Here is a 20,923-nt window from a genome sequence, read left to right on the forward strand (position 1 = left end):
CTACCTGAGGTCAGCCACAGCGCCACTACCCCTGAGGATTAAGCTGGGATTCCTCGGAAAAGTGTCTTACCACACTTCAAACCAGAACACAGCAGCGCTTAACACTGCTGTTCTTAAACAGAAATAGGTGTGTATTCTTTAAAAAAACATTATTTGAAGAACGTACCATTATTTTGCTCCTCTGTAAATAACGAAATTGAATACCATAAAATTACAATGGATAGAAATAAAAAAACTTTATATTTTTAATATTTTATTAAACGGTACAAAACTTATAAGAATATGCTACATAACATTCGATATGATTCATAAACTCTTATATAAACTGTATTTTATTAAAGTTCATTTATCTACAGTCACTAAGCGTGTCAGTCACGGGCCGTGGCAGACAAGACAATGGGCATTATGACAAATTTTTAAATCCCCTTCTATAATGTAGGTGCATGTCTATTGATTCAGTGATTACGATAATAATAGCATTTTTAAAACAAATCTTGAATTAAGCGTGAAAACGTTCGCGGGTGTCATGGCGTCCGCAAGTGACGTCATGCTTCGACATCCTATACAAAAGTTAAAACAAATCAGTGACACATCTAAACACTATAACATCCCTTACAAAAGTTCCAGTAATACGGTGACACGCCAGAAATGACAGCATTCGATTAGCGTTTCAGATAAGATGGCCGAATGCAGTATTTAATACTTTTATTTTATTGAAAATATCTTAATAATCTTAGTTTTTGATGTGAAACATCTATAGCCGCACGTAAAACCGATTTCTGGCGTGGCGACGCGTCGCCACGATATACGATGGTATATATATACAGTCTATATGCAGTAGTGTGTACGGTGTGGCGACGCGTCGCCATGCGCAATCGAATTCAATAAATAGTCATCGTTATCTGGAAAAAAATCGTAATATTTTATTTTATCATTATGACATATTTAGTTCCTATCACAATATGTTCTTTTCTGCATATTACTTTTACAAAATAATGTCGATGTTTTACATCTGCAAGGCGTCCCGTGACGGCTCACATTTTTTTTTTAAACTTGGTCATTTTTGAGAATCCTTTCAACATACTGTTTTTAATCTTTGATTTTGATCAATTCTTTAATTTTATAAAACTGTCATCATGCCCTTTCTATACAATATTATTGACAGGCAAAGCCCGTATTTGCGCGGCTGTAACAATCGAAGTCATTCAAATATTCTTGTATATTAGAAGCACTAGATTTCATTTTATTTTATTTCATTACATTTCAAATACAGTCCGACATACTTTTCTGTGTGTGTGTGTGTGTGTGTGTGTGTGTGTGTGTGTGTGTGTGTTGTGTGTGTAGTGTGTGTGTGTGTGAGTGAGTGTGTGTGTGTGTGTAAAATTGAGTGAACCCACAAAAGGACTTGACAAACAAAAAATATTTTTAGAGATTTACGTATAAATAACGAATACTACGTAATTTAAGTAATAAATACATATTTCAAACATTTTAGGGACTTTCAGAACGAAGACATGGCAACACTTTATTTACGCTACAATTTCAATCCTCAAAACTGGTTACACTGTCTTGTTAGGAGTGATCTATGTATTTTACTCATCTAAGGCACTACCTAAAAAGTGCTAAATTTTAACGAGTTATGTATCAAATTAACATATTATTAAGAATCTCTGATAATAATGTGAAAAATTATTCATTTTATTCACAAATAAAATGAAATCTAGCTTTTTAGATTGTAATTGTAATTAATTAATGTAAAATTTAAAACTTCTTACTTGGGGATTTTTTTTTTTATAATATTGGAGTAGCAGACGAGCATGCAGTCCACCTGATGGTAAGTGGCTACTGCCGCCCATGGACATCTGTAATCAACCCCAGATAGGATTAGATATTCCTACCTGAGGTCGGGCACAGATGCGCCGCTACCCCTGAGGACTAAGCTGAAACGCCTCGGAAAAGTCTGTCTCCCTTACCACACCCTTCAAACCGGAACACAGCAGCGCCTAACACTGCTGTTATTAGGTAGAAATAGGTGCGGCGGTGGTGCCGCCGGAGTCGAACCACAGAGGGTTCTACCACCTTAAAAAAGATCTGTCATGAAGTTGACCACAAATAACTGTTTTCGAAAACCGCCACACGCAAAGAAAAGTTTGTCGGACTATACATTATACATTGTCTGCTATTATAGCATTTTTTGTATTTTGTACTATATTATCAAGGATATTTGTAATGTCCCAGAGTAAGCCTTATCATTGTTGTAAGCCATAGTATCATTGTTGAACACGGCAATTGTAAAAAATAATCAACTTTATTGAAAAAAATGCATTATGTGATTTACAATTAAATATCACATAAATAATGTTATAGAAAATTGATTATTAATAAAAAAGCATGTGTGTACTTATGTACACATGTAATAAGTTATACATCTTTGGGGTATTTAATTATTATAGTGCGTGTATCAATGTGTACACCCTCAAGAAGCGAAACTATTACACAAAAAAATATTACAATATGATTGAAACAAACAGTATTTATTACATTACAAATTGATTTATACCAACTGATACGACACGACACGACACAACGTGTACGACACGACACGTATCGTATTGTATACATCTGGAGGCACGGCAGTGCCTCGGCCAAGTCGAGTTAAAATAGTTTTCTACAAAAATTGCCGTATTTACTAGCCAACTTTATGATGTCAATTTTTATATCGGTTTTGTATAGAATTAATCATCATTTATTTAAACGCTCCAAAAGAAGTATGGCTTCTATAAAAACATACAATTAGTATTACTAGGTTTTACAGAGTATAGTGCCCAAACTCTAAACAAAAGTTCATGATTTAGATATTTGTTTATCCGGGAATCGAACCTTGAAACTATTAGGCAGAAATAAGCATAATTATAAAATGCAAATCAATTTAAAACACACAAATACCGCATCCGCACCTTTGCCAATCCGATAGAGCGTTGACTTGGTTTGTGTATTCGGTTGTAGTCGATACAATGGAGTGTCGGTTTAGCAAATCAAAGAATTTGCAAGCGTTTTTTTTTAATATAAGAGTAGCAGACGAGCATGCAGTCCACCTGATGGTAAGTGGCTACTGCCGTACGGACATCTGTGATCAACACTAGATAGGATTATATATTGCTGCATGAAGTCGGCCACAGATGCTACCCCTGAGGACTAAACTGGAGCGCCTCGGAAAAGTATGTCTCCCTTACCACACTTCAAACCAGAACACAGCAGCGCTACACTGCTGTCATAACAGAAATAGATGTGGCGGTGGTGCCGCAGGAGTCGAACCACAGAGGGTTCTACCACCTTCAGCAAGTGCGAAGCGTGTGGATACAGCGTGACCTTTAGTAAATGTATAAATTTAATATTATTATAAATGTATAAAAATATCTATGGCAGTAAATATTATATTATTGTTACACATTTTGAACTTTGTTTTCATCTTAGAAACATTTAATCCATTTACATAACAATTGCAGATATGCCCTACGATTTATAATATTTTTTCCAAACGCTGTCAGAAGATGTATAACTTATAAAAACATTGATTATAAATTTATGTGTTTAAATTTAAACACACATTACGTTACACAAAACATCGCATAAGAAGTATAACTTCACAAAAAAATATAAAATTTTAAAACAATATCACTCAAAATGTAACACAGACAACCTACTACCCGCGGCTTCGCTCGCAATCAGAGGTCTATCTATTCCTTGTGAACGGTACTTTTTTTCGAAAGGTATAGGCCGCGCCAAGCTGCTAGTCCGTTCTGAAGTTGTTGCGTTACGGTGTAGTCATACAATTTGTATGTCGACGCGATTCATTTCTATTATATTATATTCAGAGCGGACTAACAGTTTTACGCGGACTATACCTTATGTCCTTTTCTGTACCCCTGACGTATGTACAAAATTTCATGACACTCAATTATTTAGCTAAAGCGTCAAAGTGTAGCAAACAAACAAACAAACAAACAATCGCATTTATAATTAAGTTATTTTCGCGCGTTCTAGCTAAACCAATCAAGACCCAAAAAATCTAGGACATATCTGCAACCAATCTTAACCTAGATCTTGCTAGCCGGTAGCAACCTCACAGCCTCCCTGTACCCAGAATCACTTGCCCCGTGGACAGTCGAGAAGTGTGTGTTATCGGTAGCCTCCCCCGCGAAGAGGACCCGCGGGGTACCCGCCGTGTCCAGTAGGGGAGAGGCCAGGGTCTCACGGATGTGGGGGTGCTGGGGCATTAGCAGGTTGTCGTATGTGTAGCTGCCACGGGTGAATGGGTTCGTGTACCAGGTCGACCTGGGGAGAACATTTTGTGTTATAGTTATACATTAACGTCATTTTTGTTAAGTAGCAGACGAGCATGCAGTCCATTTGATGGTAAGTGGATACCGTACGGATATCTATAATCAACCCCAGATCACAGCTGCTACTGAGGACAAAGATGGAATGTCTCGGAATGACGTCTCCCTTACTACATTTCAAACCAGAAAACAGCAACGCTTAACACTGCTGTTATAACAGAAATAGATATGGATGTGGTGGAAAATAGACCTATTTCTGTGTAACAACAGTAGTAATAAGCGCTGCTGTGTTCTGGTTTGAAGTGTGATAAGGGAGACATACTTATCCGAGGCGTTGCAGCTTAGTCCTCAGGGGTAGCTGCGCATCTGTGACCAATCAGATAGGAATCTAATCGTATCTGGGGTTGATTGTGTCCATGGGCGTCAGTAGCCTCTTACCATCAGGTGGACTGCATGCTGTCTGCTACTCCTATATTATAAAAATCATAAAATTATTGAATACCTCATCATGCCAGTAGGTTGCGGCACGGTGACGTTCGCTCCCATAAACATTTGCAGCAGTTCGACTACTTTCCTCTTCACGACGTCCTCTGGGAGGGTTTCGATCTAAAATATGTTAAAAACTAAATAACATCTACCGTCAATTTGTCAAATTCTTAAATTGAGTTTAAGACTGATATAGCAACGCTTTTATTAGCTTGACCTGTATGTATGTATGTATGTACCGGAATCTTTAAACTCGATGTTTACCCACTTTGAACGGTCAGATTATTTCAAAAATTTGTACAGTTATCAAGAACTGATGGCAATACATGATTTTAAAAACTTTGTCCCATTGCCCTTCTCAGGATCATCAAGATTAACGATTTCCCTTGTGCGATTTCAGCGTGGATTTTAAATTTTAATAAAAGTACAAAAAACTCGAAATAAAAAATAAAAGACTTTTATTTTTTATTTCGAGATTTTTTTGTCTCCTTAATTTGAGTATTCGTTGCATATCCAGATACATAAATGAGTTAATAAAAGCGTGATAAAATGAGAATAATTGTGGCGACATCTTCTCACAAGCTGCCGAATGTCGCTAGATTCAGTTTCTGCAACGTATCTACCTACATACTACCTCATAAATTACCTAAATGTATTAGTAGAATTAGTAATGTTAGTACCAAAATATCCCAGTTTCATACCTTAAAACATTATTTGTTAGTATTTTTTTAAACTAGGCGAAAAAAAATTTTTATTGTGAAAATAATTAGGGATCTTCGCTCCGATGCCCCAAGGCCTCCAGACCTTCAAATCCAGCCAGTAAGCAATATTTTTTAAATTATGTGAGGGAAAATCAAGACCTCTAATTATTTTTACGAATTAAGGGAGGATTCCTCCAGGCTCTGTCCACTACTATGTTTAAACCATGAACATACCACTTTGGCTATCTCCCCACTAGTCCACAACGTCAGCGTTTTATCCGTTCCCATTGGAACACTCGCCCCGAATATCCTTGTCATCCAGTAATCATCCCTCCCGACCCTCCCCCTCTCCATCCCCCGCCACACGAACCCAAAGAACGCTATATTCGGTGGCCACCAATTCTCGTGGAAAGTAACAATAATTTTATCCATAACGCCAATTGATATAGTCTGTATGGCGTTGATTTTTTCAGATGGCAACCCAGGCGAGAACAGTGACGTATGCCTGGAATTTAAATGGCAACACTGTATTCTTACTGCCACGTCCACACGCTCGCCAAACATCAACAAACAAATTTAAACGTGTAGATAGAGCGTTTGACTTGGTTTGTGTTAGCGCTTCGATCCAATGGTGTTGGTTTTTAGAAAGTCAAAAGGTATTTGCAGATGCTCGCGACGCGTCCACACGTTTGTGTTTGTAGAGGTTTGGAGTTTGTAAGTCCTAAGCGTGTAGATGCAGTATTACGATTAACAAAAAAATCGGAATCAAACGTTGAAAAAAAACTTTAAAATAATAGATAAAAAACAAATAAAACAATGTTTTTATAATTTGTAAATTGAAAACTAAAAAAAAATCTCTCCACCACAGAAAATCACAGCCATAGACAAAATACCACTACTTGTTACAAAATACTGGAATTCATGCATTACCCAAAAATTGGGAAAAAAGTTACAAATTAAAACTAATGTAAACCCTCGTTTCATATTTTTCATAGTCTTAGACATACGCCCGTTATTAATAATCAATCTATCCCTTTTTTACTTACCAAAGATACAAATTTTACAAAGGTATATTTTTTTTAATTTTTTTTTATAATATAGGAGTAGCAGACGAGCATGCAGTCCACCTGATGATAAGTGGCTACTACCGCACATGGACATTTGTAATCAACCCTAGACAGGATTAGATATTCGACCTGAGGTCGGCGACAGATGCGCCGCTACCCCTGAGGACTAAGCTGGAACGCCTCTGAAAAGTCTGTGTCATTACCACACCCTTCAAAACGGAACACAGCAGCGCCTAACACTGCTGTTATTAGGTAGAAATAGGTGTGGCGGTGGTACGGCCGGAGTCGAACCACAAAAGGTTCTACCATCTTCAAAAAACAATACAAGTACCCTTAGTATGAGATTTTACGTTTTTACAAAAATGACTGCTTGTGTGTTTGTTTACGTATTTGCCCATACATTTCCAATCAGCGCCCCTAGCGGACTGCATCAGAACTAATTGGACATGTATTGAAAATACGTAAACAAATACAAAAAAGTCATTTTTGTAAAAACGTCAAAACTCATACTAAGTGTACAGGTCTGTTGTCTAGTATGAAACAGTTCAAAAGTCGATCTTCGGTAACAAACGCAAATCACTTAGTTAAACAAAGTACTTAAATACCCCAGTCATGCAATAAAAATGTTGAAATCTACAAACGAAATATTTCAGACAAAATGTAATGAAATAACCAAAATATTAAAGGATCAAATGGACATGCTCTTATACTAAACTATTATGTAATTGTATACCACGAATAATTATAAAAACAAATTAAAATGATACTACATTTGGAGGCACGGCAGTGCCTCCGCCAAGTCGAGCCAAAAAAAAGAAGATTATTCATAAATTAATCATACAGAAATATATTTTACGAACCTTCCCCGTTTCTTCCACACACGCATACAAACATACACGTATTTATATGACGTCACGTTAATGATGTTACGAATTTTATGTCCGTGTTAAGACTGCTTTTATAAACACTAAAGATAGTTTGATTAAATATGACATCACATTTATAACATCATATGTCTACCCTTGGTTTTACAACAAAAATCGACCCGCAATTCATGCTCTAACTACCCTCATCACTAACCAATTTCGCACCGTCTCCGCCCGTCCACAGCGTCAACGTATTGTTGCACCCACTAGGCGCGGTGGCTCCGGAAATATCCAACATCCACTTATCGTCTGCCGGTAATCTCTTTTTGTCATCTACCGTCCAGTAAAATAACACAGATTGGGAGAAGAATACATTGTCGAAGGTCAAAATGATTTTACCGATCAACCCCATTGAAATGAGGTCTATGGCTGTGATTTTCTCTTGTGGGAGAGGCGGTGTGAAGAGTGTTGAGTGGCTGTAAGATTAAAACGTTTTTAAGAGGGTAGAGTAACGATATATTTTATAATATAGGAGTAGCAGATGAGCATGCAGTCTATTTGATGGTAAGTGGCTACTGCCGCCCATGGACATCTGTAATCGACCACAGATAATATAAGATTCTTATTTGAGGCTGGTCACGCCCCGCATGAGGCATGCCCCGCTACTCCTAAGGACTAAGTTTGCCTCGGAAAAATATGTCTCCCTTATGACACCCTTTAAACCATAACACAGCAGCGCTTCACGCTACTGTTATTAGAAATAGATATGGCAGTGGTGCCGCCGGTTATTATATAATATATTGATCTACAGTCGTTAACTATGCATTACAAAAAAAAAGGAAAGGAAGAAAGGAATCTTTCAATGTCTTAATAAAGTTATTTAACAAATTAATAATTTGCGAGTAAAAACATTTTAGAGTTACGATGTAAAAAATCTAGAGTTAAACTTCGTATAGGACGTGCAACTGACCCAATAGGTACTTACCGCTCCTTCAACACACCCAAAGACACAGTGACGATAACGTTGGGCGCGGTGTACTGCTCACCGCCGCGGCACGTCACCACCACGTCGCCCGTGCCGTCCCGAGGCCAGCGTATATTGGTCACCTCAGTGTTGAACTTGATGTCCAGCGTTGGTAGACCCGGCCCATTGTTGTATGTATTCTGGAAAAATATATTCGAATACAATGTCAAAAGTTTATTTTTAAAGATGCATCTCATGTCATAAGTTACCTTATAATTGTTCATCACAAGGCTCATAATATCAAGAAAACGCTTATGAACTTTTTATCGCTGAGGAGTTCGGTATTCAAAATTGAAACTCTCAAAGCAAATCTTACTAAACAGCCATCGGTTAACTGGTAACTGCTCAATGCAAGGCTCATAATCTCAAGAAAAAATCTCATAAAATCCTTATACCTGAGGAGTGCTATAGTTTTAGTCTTTAAACCTAAACATAAGTCGTTGAACAAATGTTATGTAAAAAAAATGTATTACAAATAGACATACGCAAAACATCACACTATAAAGTAATGTGATGCGACATTACTTTTTCAGTCAGGTGCTTTACTAAAGATAGGTAATGCTCGGGTGATTGTGTGATGTTAGTTTTCATCGAGTAATGCGTAATGTGGCATCACATCTTGAAGTAATATCACCCGAGTAATACTCGTATTACGCATCACCTACACATGTCTAATTACAAAGCATTCAAACAACATTATTTAATCAATAGGAAATAGCTCTAGCTCCACTTGTTCCTTGTTACTGCAGTCTATAGATATCTATAATTAATCCCAGTTAAGAGCTCTATCTGAGGTCAGTTACAGATGCGTTTCTACTCGAGGACAAGTTGGAATGCCTCGAAAATGTACGTCTACCTTAACACACCCTTCACACCAGAACACAGCAGTCAGCAGCGCTTAACACTGCTGTTATAACAGAAATAGGTGTGGCGGTGGCGCCGCCGGAGTCAAACTACAAAGGGTTCTACCACCTTAAATTGAGCACGCAGTCCACCTGATGGTCAGCGATCACTGCTGCCCAAGGACATATGTAATCAACTCTAGATAAGATTAAATTCCTACTTAAGGTCGGATACAAATGCGTTGCTATTCGACGGCTAAATTGGAACGCCTCGGATAAGTCTTCTTTGCCACGTTAAAACTTACCAGTAAAATTTCAAAGAAGGTCTTGTACCCATGCTTATGCCAGCTCATATGCTGGTGGCCGCGAAGCTCCTCGTATGCGCTGAGTGCGCTCACATCCTTCCAGTCGTTGGAGGCCTCGTAATTGTTCACCACTAAGTTCATGAAGTCGAGGAAATTGTCCACAAACTCCTGGTTTTTGAGGACTTCTGGTCTGTTCTTTTGGAGGTATTCTTTTAGTCTGGAAGTGGAATTAACAATGGATTTTATTCATGCTTATATGTAAGAATTGTTGGTAGTTTTGAGTAGACTGAGAGAATTAACAGTAGAAAAACGTGGTTCGACTCTGGAGGCACCACCGTCACACCTATTTCAACACAGCAGTGTAGTGTTACTGATGAACTGCCCATTTGCTTTTTTTGAGTATGACGTCCACCTGATGGTAAATGGCTACTGACGTTAATGGACATCTGTAATCAATCCTAGATAAGATTCCTACGTGAGATCGACCCTCGTTGCTACCACTGAAGACTGCGTTGGAACACAAAGTATTTCTTCTTTTATCACACCCTTCACAAAACACAGCAGCGCTTAGCACTGTTATTAGAAACCGGTGTGGCAGTGGTGCAAAAGTCGAACCACAAAGGATTCTCCTTCCTTGCTAATTCTGTCATAAAAACTGTCCACCTCTAAACTCATACTCACTTCCTCGTAATCAGGTCCCCTAGCGACTCTGGCTTGTCCGATAACCCCTCCATGACGTCGAGACAGTACATCATGAGCTCGTTCAGCAACTCGCAGTCTGTCCGCGCGCCGTCTGACCGGTATATATCGAAGGTCAGATCTTGAGGGCGGACGGTCACGTTGTTTTGTATTGCCAAGTCGTATACCCTGCTTGGGAACTGGCCGTGGATCCTGGTGATACATATATGTCATTTATTAATAATCTGTCCAATGTTTTGCCTACGAAAGATCGATATTTGATAATCACTTAACACTGCAAAATGTCAAATTTTGCTCTTTGGCAGGTAAGATTTGGATAGATTGAATCTTAATATGGCCTGAAGCGTAATCTCCTCCAGTTTTGGGGAAATCCTGTGCACAGCAGTAGTAGCAGATGCTAGATATTTTATGAAGAATTCAACCCTGTGTGCAGTGCCGGGCGCTCACCACTCGGCCCCCAGCTCGACGACGCCGTCCCCGCAGCGCTCGGTGCGCACCCTGCCCCCCGCGCGCGCCGCCGCCTCCAGCGCCAGCACCCGCCGCCCGCCGCGCGCCAGCGTGCCCGCCGCCGTCGCGCCCGCCGCGCCCAGCCCCACCACTATCGTGTCGTACGCCGCCATCGTCGCCCTGCAACACACGCACGACTGTATCGATACCCCGCCGCGCCCAGCCCCACCACTATCGTGTCGTACGCCGCCATCGTCGCCCTGCAACACACGCACGACTGTATCGATACCCCGCCGCGCCCAGCCCCACCACTATCGTGTCGTACGCCGCCATCGTCGCCCTGCAACACACGCACGACTGTATCGATACCCCGCCGCGCCCAGCCCCACCACTATCGTGTCGTACGCCGCCATCGTCGCCCTGCAACACACGCACGACTGTATCGATACCCCGCCGCGCCCAGCCCCACCACTATCGTGTCGTACGCCGCCATCGTCGCCCTGCAACACACGCACGACTGTATCGATACCCCGCCGCGCCCAGCCCCACCACTATCGTGTCGTACGCCGCCATCGTCGCCCTGCAACACACGCACGACTGTATCGATACCCCGCCGCGCCCAGCCCCACCACTATCGTGTCGTACGCCGCCATCGTCGCCCTGCAACACACGCACGACTGTATCGATACCCCGCCGCGCCCAGCCCCACCACTATCGTGTCGTACGCCGCCATCGTCGCCCTGCAACACACGCACGACTGTATCGATACCCCGCCGCGCCCAGCCCCACCACTATCGTGTCGTATGCCGGCATTGCCGCCCTGCATCTGCCTTACGACCTTTGTAGTCATTCAAATCTTAGTAAGTCATTTTTAACCAGCCCTCTTCCCCTTGTCAACATATAAAAACAAAACTCTTCATCCGCCCAACGTAATTTATTGATTTTTCTAGGCACTAATTGTCACTAACTATAATAGGCAAAAATTGACTAACATAGATTAATATTCACGGGCGAGACTATAAGTATAGTCCGCATAAAACTGCTAGTCCGCTCTGAATATAGAAACGAATCGCGACGCCATAGCAAATTGTATGACTACACCAGCTTGCAACAACTTCAGGGCGAACTAGCAGTTTGGCGCGCACTATAACGAATAACACTCATCTAATACATACACATATACACGTTTATACATGATAGTATGCCTAAAAAAGTGATGTAAATACGATAAAATTTAATGTCACACAGAAATTACATATTCGCAATATTCACGAAATAAATTGATCACTTACACAAGTGAAAATTGTGCTCCAATGCAAAAACAATTCTGTGAGGTTTTGTGTTCTAAGCAATAAGTTCAATAAATGAAAGAATAAAATAACTTATGTGCAACAATAGAACTGCTGACACGGCGCAATGCCGAAACACATAAAAACAAAGTATATATTATTTATAATATATACTCCTAACCCATGACTAAATGTTAATTTTCTACAGTATGTATTTTGCCTGTTATTGCTAAGACTGAATCATGCATGAGTAAGTTTTATCGCTTTTCTGTTCAGTTTTGGATATTAAGATTAAAGTTATTATTAATCATTTATTAATAACGTGTATATTGTGTAATAGGCATGATATCAAATTTTGAAATATCTATCTATACTCAAACCATCTGTGCGTGTCGCGGCTTCCGGAAATAGTCATTTTTTGTAAGGTATAGTCCGCGCCAAACTGGTAGTCCGCACTGAAATTGTTGCGAGCAGATGTAGCATACAATTTGTTATGGCGACGCGACAAACTCGGCCTATACATGAGTGATTTTGAAATTTCGCCAAGTAAAAAGTTTTTAGATTTTACGTTAATTAATAATATCTCGATCTTAAAAACTAGAAAGTATGTTATTTGTCAACAAAATGAATAAATTTCCACATTTTATTACAGATTTGCAATAATGTGTTAAATATTGACAAATAGAAAACCGGGGGGCGAGGCAGTGCCTCCGCCAAGTCGAGCCAAAAAAAGCAGCACAGCCGTACCATACTTTCCTCGAAGTAATTCAAGCCATTTTTGACGCCCTGTAACGTCGTTAATATTAATATTTTGGAAACAATATTTCAGCAATAAATGAAGTTTTAACGCAAATAATAGCACTTTTTTACTTATTTTGAATTAAGCGGAAAAGTTCGCATGAGGCATAACGTCCGATTAAGATTTTGGGACAACATGGCTGACTGTAATATTTTATAGAATTGCTTTTTAAGCTCATGGAAATACACTTTTTTTACTAAAATCATTTATTATTTAATTGTTTAATACTGTCACAAATAAATAAATTAATTATGTAAATTAATCAATACCACTCAGATCTCATGAAAATAAATTAATTAAATAAGCAATGAACTTGGGCCTTATTAAATTTAATTAATTAATAAGGCAAATGATGCAAGACCATTTTATTCAATAAATTAATTAAAGAGACAATGAACTTGGGTTTCATTCAAATCAAATCAATTCAAATATTTTTTTTTAATTCAAAATAGGTTCTTTACAGAGCACTTTTTGAATGTCAAACTACCACCACTTCACAAGGTGTTTCGTTATGTAGACCAGTGCCGCAGCCTTTAAAAATGGTAAAAAATGAAAAAAAATTACAATAGAATGAAACCTATTGGAAAAGGAGGGGAATATGATCAAAATGAAAGGAAAAATAAATTACGGTCGATCCGAGTTCGGGAAGTGGGAGGGGGTGAGTTTTTAAGGGTAAAAAATGGTTTATCTTGATTTCCGGCTAATCTACACGTCCTATGCGAAAAAGTTAAATGGCAAAGTTGTAGGTACTAAAAAGATCTACAACTTTCGTATTTGCAATTTTTTCATATAACCTCAAAATTTGGGTGAAAAATTCAAAAAACCAAGTTTTTGGTTTTTTATTTATATATTTTTCAATAATTTTTTTTTTATACGAAATTTGGTGAAAACTTACCTTATTATGTCCCAAATACACTGTAATTTATTTGATTAAAAATATTTATTTTTTCGCCTTATTTTCACTTAATATCAAAAAAGCATCCTAATTAATACGCTTTTTTTTCAATCGAAAATTCTGACGTCAAAATATCAGCTTTTTTCAAAAAGTTTGGGGGCTTTTTGTTCGTTGAAATATCTACTTTCTGATGGTGTAAAAAAAAATATACATTACCATAGGAAATGTTTAGGGACTTTTTCGCATAGGACGTGTAGTTTAGCCGGAAATCAAGATAAACCATTTTTTACCCTTAAAAACTCACCCCCTCCCACTTCCCGAACTCGGATCGACCGTAATTTATTTTTCCTTTCATTTTGATCATATTTCCCTCCTTTTCCAATGGGTTTCATTCTATTGTAATTTTTTTTGGTTTCAAAAATTATCGACCCTGGTCTAATGGAGAAGAAGCGGCGAAAGAAACTCCATTAAATTTAATTAATGAATAAGACAAATTATGCGAGTCCATTTTGTCCATAAATTAACTAATGAAGCACTAGACTTTGGTCTCATTAAATTCTGGGAGTAATGAAATAAATAAAGTAAGACAATTTTGGTCAATAAATTAAAATGATGCACTAGACTTTGGTCTCATTCACAGATCTATATCTTTAGGTCTGTGGTCTCATTAAATTTAATTAATTAATGAGGAAAATGATGCAAGACCATTTTGGTCAATAAATTAACAAATGAGGCACTAGAATTTGGTCTCATTAATTTAATAAAATAATAAGGCAAAGAATACAAGATTATTTTGGTCAATATATTAAACTACAAAATGTTTATTTAGAAGCCATAACTTAGCATTACTATATGTAAACTCTGCTTTGTCTGTCAAAACCAGTGGGGACAACATATAATAATGTAATACTATAATAGTAGGTATGTTATTTATAAGTTTGTACGGCTTTATAATACGATATCGTTGATTATTGTAAGTAGATATTTAGCTTCCTTAGAATAATGCGTTTAACTTAATAACTTTTTCAGCCTACAAACTGCATTCGTAGTTTGACAGATTATTTATTTATTTTTAAGTTTGATACTGCTGTACACAACAATAAATTAAAATAAATAATAGTTAAAAAAAACTAAAAAATACGCTTTTATGAAAAATTCGACCAAAAAATGAAAAATAAATAATAGTTTAAAAAGATTAAAAAAATACACTTTTTATAGAAAATCCAACTAAAAAATAGAAAATATATTTTTTTAAATTTAAATTAAGAATAGTGTAAATAAGATAAAAATATTTTTATTGTAAAAAAAGCGTTGTAGTTGAGTTGTTGAATGACATCCGAATTGCCAATGCTAACTGCTTTCTTTCATAATTTATACCATATCCCAGGTCCTCTATCTTAGATAAAAGTAATCACGGAAAAAGGATGATAGAGCATCTTTTAAAAACAGGCGCTGATGGCAATACTCAAGAGAAAAACGGTCAACTGCTTTACATCTAGCCATTTCAAAAGGACGTCGTCCAATCATCGATTTAATATTACAGCATGATGATGTTAATATCAAAAATAATTCTAGAATTTCTTCTCTTTGTGTTGCTGCTGCCTGCAGAGATTTTAAAACTGTTAGTAGTTTAATTAATTTTACAGCTCGAGTTAATAATATAAGTTGTGACTATGACGATGAGCTGAAAACATATATGCCTTTACATTTGGCAGCAAGAAATGGGAACAATGAAATAGTGGAAATCTTGTTAAAGGAAGGTGCAGATGTTGAAGTGCTGAATGAATAAGGATGATGAGACACCGCTTCATGATGCTATTAACAACGGACGCGACGAAGTTGAGGTCAGGTCAGGTCAGGTCAGGTCAGGTCAGGTCAGGTCAGGTTAGGTTAGGTTAGGTGATCGGCGCGCCTGGTAGATTCCTTTATTGGTCTTAACGCAGACCTTCCGAGTCTCAGGAAAACAAAAATCGCTGATCCTGATTATCCTAGTAAGGATAACGGGTCAGAATGTTTAAAATATTGAATTGTCATCGGTCCTTAACAAGTATGCCAAATTTCAAGTTAATCCGACGTTTTGAAGGGGGTTAAAATTATGTTCAAAGATTCCGTTACATACTAACATACCAACATACATACGTCTGAAGCTAATAAAAGCGTATTAAAATAATAATCAATGAGGCAATGGAAAATAATTAGGCAAATAAAGGCAATCATTAGTCTCATTAAATTTAGTTAATGAGACTAATGATGTAATGATGTATGGCAAATTTGGTAACTACCAGATTACCCAATGAGATAAATGGTACAAGACCAATTTGGTATCATTATAGTAAATAGATTAATGGAGACAATGATTGTATGACAGCATTTTAGCTTCATACATATAATTGACCTTAAAATTGAACATGGTACAGAGGCACATCCACGAAATCTCTGCCTAATAACAGCAGTGTTAAGCGCTGCTGTGTTTTGCTTTGAAAGGTATGGTATGTCAGATATACTTATTTGTGTTCTAATTAAGGGAAAGCAACACATCAGTGGTCGATCTCAGGTAGACTTCTAACCCTATCTAAGATTGACTATAGATGTCCATGGGTGGCAGTAGCCACTTACTATGACGAGGAGTGCTTGCTTATTCGCTTCTTTTACATTATAAAAAAAACTTAGATGAGATTGAAACTAGCAAACTGCAATGGAGTCCATTTTGTGTCATTAATTTATACTTGAACCATAGATTAGTAAAGAAACTTCGCTGCCTTGAAATTGAATGAAGCCACAAACGGCTTATTAGTAAGTTCTTTTTTTGAATTCTTGACAAATAAAAAACATTTTTAGAGAAAATTTACGAATAAACAACTAATACTGAGTAATTTACATGATAAATGAATAATTATTTCAAATATTTTAGGGACATTTTAGCATGGAGACGTGGCAAAACTTTTTTACATAACTATTTCAATAGGGAATATGCACATTTTTATTTTATTATTTTAAACCACTTATCACATCGTTTTAACATAGTAAAAAATATAAACAATTTTATTAGTGTTTGAAATATTTTTTTAAAAATTATTTAAAGTATCAATTAAATTTGACACATTTGAACGCCGCCATTTTACGCGCTCTTTGAATGACGTCACGTAGCGTGATTTGTATTAATATTGATGATAACTGTATGCACATAAAGGTACTATTAAACGTTTTCAGGGTTTCATCGCTATTTACATCATGGGAAAGGCTAAATAACCACTTTATAAATATTTCCTAGAGTTATTGTGCAAAACCAGTACTATAAATACATTATATAGTGTTTTTTCTTTTGCAAAAGATGCGAAAATACGAAAAATGTGGTGCAAGATTATAGGAAACAGATATAGTATCTCCAAAATCGCATTAACATTTGTATTTACTGTAACAAACAATAATTTTAGGTAAATGATTTTAAAATATTGCATTGATCATCTACTTTGTTAGGTACTTATCGACTTCTACAACAAACACTATCATTTGAAACACACAAAATGCATTATAATCTATTATAATATTATAAAGATAGGTGAAGATAGGTGATAGGTTGAAGGTGGTAGAACCCTTTGTGGTTCGACTCCGGAGGCACCACCGCCACACCTATTTCTACCTAATAACAGCAGTGTTAGGTGATGATGTGTTCCGGATTGAAGGGTGTGGTAGGAGACAGACTTTTCCGAGGCGTTCCAGCTTAGTCCTCAGGGGTAGCGGCGCATCTGTGGCCGACCTTAGGTGGGAATATCTAATCCTATCTGGGGTTGATTACAGATGTCCATGGGCGGACTGTATGCTCGTCTGCTATATTATAAAAAAAAGAAAAAAAAGAATATTAACATAATAAGTTATGATCAGTTAAATATTTCCGAATTGACCTATGCATAAAAAACAGTTTATTCATTTTGCATATTTTAGGTAAATAGTCCGATTGTGCTTTGACAAAACTACTTTCAATCATTGTTCTTGATTATTCCTAATAATACTATCTAGAAAAATCGCACTAGGTAATAAATAACACTGTAGGAATATAGACAAAAACAATTTTTCTCTCAAACAGTTTGAATATCGACGCCGATAAACATCGTAATACGCTATGTGACGTCATTTTTCGATTCGACCAATGGGAATGCGTTTTGCAAATTTGAATTTCGCGCGCATAATTCTCGATTTTTGATTAAAGTTTTAAACAATTTAACACGAAATAAAGAAAAAATAATGGTTTAGATGTAATTTCAGGACCGTAATGTACCGAGGAAAAAAATAACAAGCAAATCTAAATCACATGCATATTCCCTATTCTCAAAACTGGGTACATTTTCTTGTTAGGAGTGAGTAATCTTTACTGATCTATGACTTGAACAATTATTAATTATAATGTGAATTATTTAAAAATCAGTAAAATAATATTCAAAATATTTATTAATAAAATGCTAATATAAATATTTAACATATTTAATTTCTATAATTCATAAACGTAATCATTATAACCTACATTTTTTATTTTTATGCTACATTTACAATTTTATATGAATCGCGGTAATTTTCCCGCGCGTTATTATTGTTCTTTCACTTCCAAAAAGGCCAAGGTTACACAACAAGTCAGCCAAAAACAATAAACAATAAAAAATAATTACCTTCTATATTATAACTTCTTCCAAATGAATGACGATAACTAACTAAAACGACAGTTCCGACATAAATGATCATGAGATAAAAGATAATGTATGTATACTTAATTACTTAGATAACGATTTAAATTGCAAAACAGAGCAAAATAGGATGCAATTATTTAAAAATATACTTTGACAGATGTCACTATCATGCTGTCTTCTGTCACCCACGTGTTGATTTTACCACAGACTGAAAATATAATTTTTCGTTCAGAAATATGTACGACGTATGTAATGAACCAACAAAATAAGCTATTCGTTTTTTATTAAATAATTGCTTAACTGTTCATAATATTTTCCAACCCTGCTTCCTATATCCTGCAAAATTTAATAGAAAATCCATAATCAACTTGTTTTGTACGTAGGAAACATTATTTTTTTATTCTTCATGAATTTAGTAGTGTGTTAGCAGCTTTTTTACATGAGAATATAATAAAATATTAATGTAATGCTATTATAATAGAAAATAATTACAAAAAATCTTACTACCGTAGGAATAAATAACCGACAGAGGTCATAATATAAATTAGCCGTTGGTTGATACAACGTGCACTGAAATTGTTTATTTTGTGTGTACTAGATTAGTATCGATATAATATTAACAACAGTTTAATTCAAGTTATCGATAAACTGTGACCGTGTGGGTCAAGTTCAGAGAATAATAACTTTAGATACACTTATGTACAAGGACTTATCCGTTTATTAAAGTAATGACCTAGAACCGAGCGCCCTATAATTTAAACTTCAAGAACCTATATAGGTTACTATACTCTTTGTTCAAGGACAAGGAAGGGTTCGAAAATGGCAAAAATCTAACATTTGTTATGTAAAAATGAAATAAGGCATCGTGACGAAACCTAATGACTGTCGATAAGTTAATAATAAGACAAGTAATAATCTGTCAAAAGCGTGTGAAGTCTATAATCCCGCATTCAGTGTGTTTATGGCTTAAAGCGGTTCTTTATAATAAACTGCCCAGGCTCAACCGTCTGACAAAACAGATAAATCTATAAAGGACACCTTTGTAAATTAGAACATGGGCAATAAAATTAATCTATCCGATATATTAATTATGTTCTTTTCACAATTTCCTTTATAGAGCGCCAATAGTCTACGAAAAATAACCAGGTAGGTATAGACCGCGCAAAACGGCTAGTCCATTCTGAAGTTGCAAGCAGATGTTGTCATACAATTTGCTATGGCGATGCGATTCATTTCTATATTCAGAGCGGACGAGCAGTTTTACGCGGCTATACAACCGATAGTTTCTTCTTAAAATAACCACGACGTACAAACAGACGGACACATATTTAATGACTGTCTTAAATTATAAAAACTCGGAACAGAAAATAGAATATAATTTAAAACAACTCACCCTTCTTCAATGCCGCTCGAAAACCCGAACAGAAATGAAATTAAAATGAAAATTGAGTAGGTGCTCATCTTGATAGCTGTTACAACTGACTGACTCTACTCTAGCTATTATCTAATAATTCGGATAACCTACGCTTGATATACTAAGGATGGTTACACACCAATCAATATTGATCGATATTATTTATCGAGAGAAGAATTTATTGTTCAACGTCGTTATTTCGTTGTAGCAATGGCAGTCGAGTATGCAGTCCACCTGATGGTACGTGGCTACTGCTGCCGTTGAACTGATTTTTTAATTTACAGGATGAATGGATAACCCATTTTTTTTTTTTATATATAATATAAGAGTAGCGGACGACCATGCAGTCCAACTGATGGTAAGTGGCTACTGCCGTATGGACATCTGTAATCAACCCCAGATAGGATTAGATATTCCTACCTGAGGTCGGCCACAGATACGCCGCTAACCCTGAGGAATAAACTGGAATGTCTCGGGTAAGTATGTCTCCCTTACCACATCCTTGAATCTAGAATACAGCAGCGCTTAACACTGCTGTTATAATAGTAATAGGTGTGGCGGTGGTACCGCCGGAACTGAACCACAGAGGGTTCTACGTGGTTCTACCGCCTTGAACATCTTTTCGATGGATACTGATCGACATACCGACCATCATCGATCGGTAGATGGGTATGTGAGCACCCTAATATACACACGTGACTTACGAGAACTAGCGAATTTTATAGCGTAAAAAAGCCGTGCCCACACGCTCGCCAAACATGAGCAAACCGTTACAAATTCAAACGTGTAAACCGAGCGTTCGACGTGGTTTGTGTAACAAACGCTTGTAGTAATAAATATGGTGATTGCCCTATGCCCTATATAGGTTACTATACTCTTTGACGATTGCCACCTATGGTTGCTACTGAAATATTTAAAATAGATGTTGTGACTCCCCGCAACTCATCAAGAGATGGCGCTACAAGTTTCTTAATCACGCTATAGAAGTTTTCTCAACGTGTTGCATATATACAAGATCCGAACTGAGACTGTCGGAGCACGGCCGCTGTCTGGACATGATCACCGACACA

The 20,923-nt window shown here is 36.9% G+C and overlaps 1 protein-coding gene across 3 annotated transcripts; it reads right to left on the reverse strand.

The window, feature by feature from the left end:
- Positions 1-3,871: 3,871 nt before the first annotated feature.
- On the reverse strand, positions 3,872-19,929 carry LOC140755484 (spermine oxidase-like). 3 transcript variants are annotated; one of them, XM_073090761.1, is made up of 8 exons: positions 19,833-19,929; positions 10,778-10,957; positions 10,313-10,522; positions 9,632-9,848; positions 8,446-8,624; positions 7,675-7,936; positions 4,843-4,946; positions 3,872-4,335 (listed from the first exon to the last, which is right to left on the reverse strand). In XM_073090761.1, exons 1-8 carry the CDS (start codon positions 19,898-19,900, stop codon positions 4,098-4,100), a joined length of 1,458 nt encoding a protein of 485 aa, XP_072946862.1. In that variant the 5' UTR covers positions 19,901-19,929; the 3' UTR covers positions 3,872-4,097. The 3 variants fall into 3 exon arrangements, with proteins under 3 accessions (XP_072946862.1, XP_072946861.1, XP_072946863.1); XM_073090760.1 differs by lacking the exon at positions 7,675-7,936 and adding an exon at positions 5,762-6,032 and having other exon boundaries at positions 19,833-19,924; XM_073090762.1 differs by lacking the exons at positions 7,675-7,936; positions 19,833-19,929 and adding exons at positions 5,762-6,032; positions 18,422-18,636.
- Positions 19,930-20,923: the final 994 nt, after the last annotated feature.

This window comes from Epargyreus clarus, unplaced genomic scaffold (genome assembly GCF_041222505.1).
Source record: "Epargyreus clarus isolate Ecla_fem2 unplaced genomic scaffold, WU_Ecla_fem_2.2 ptg000033l, whole genome shotgun sequence".
Taxonomy (NCBI): domain Eukaryota; kingdom Metazoa; phylum Arthropoda; class Insecta; order Lepidoptera; family Hesperiidae; genus Epargyreus; species Epargyreus clarus.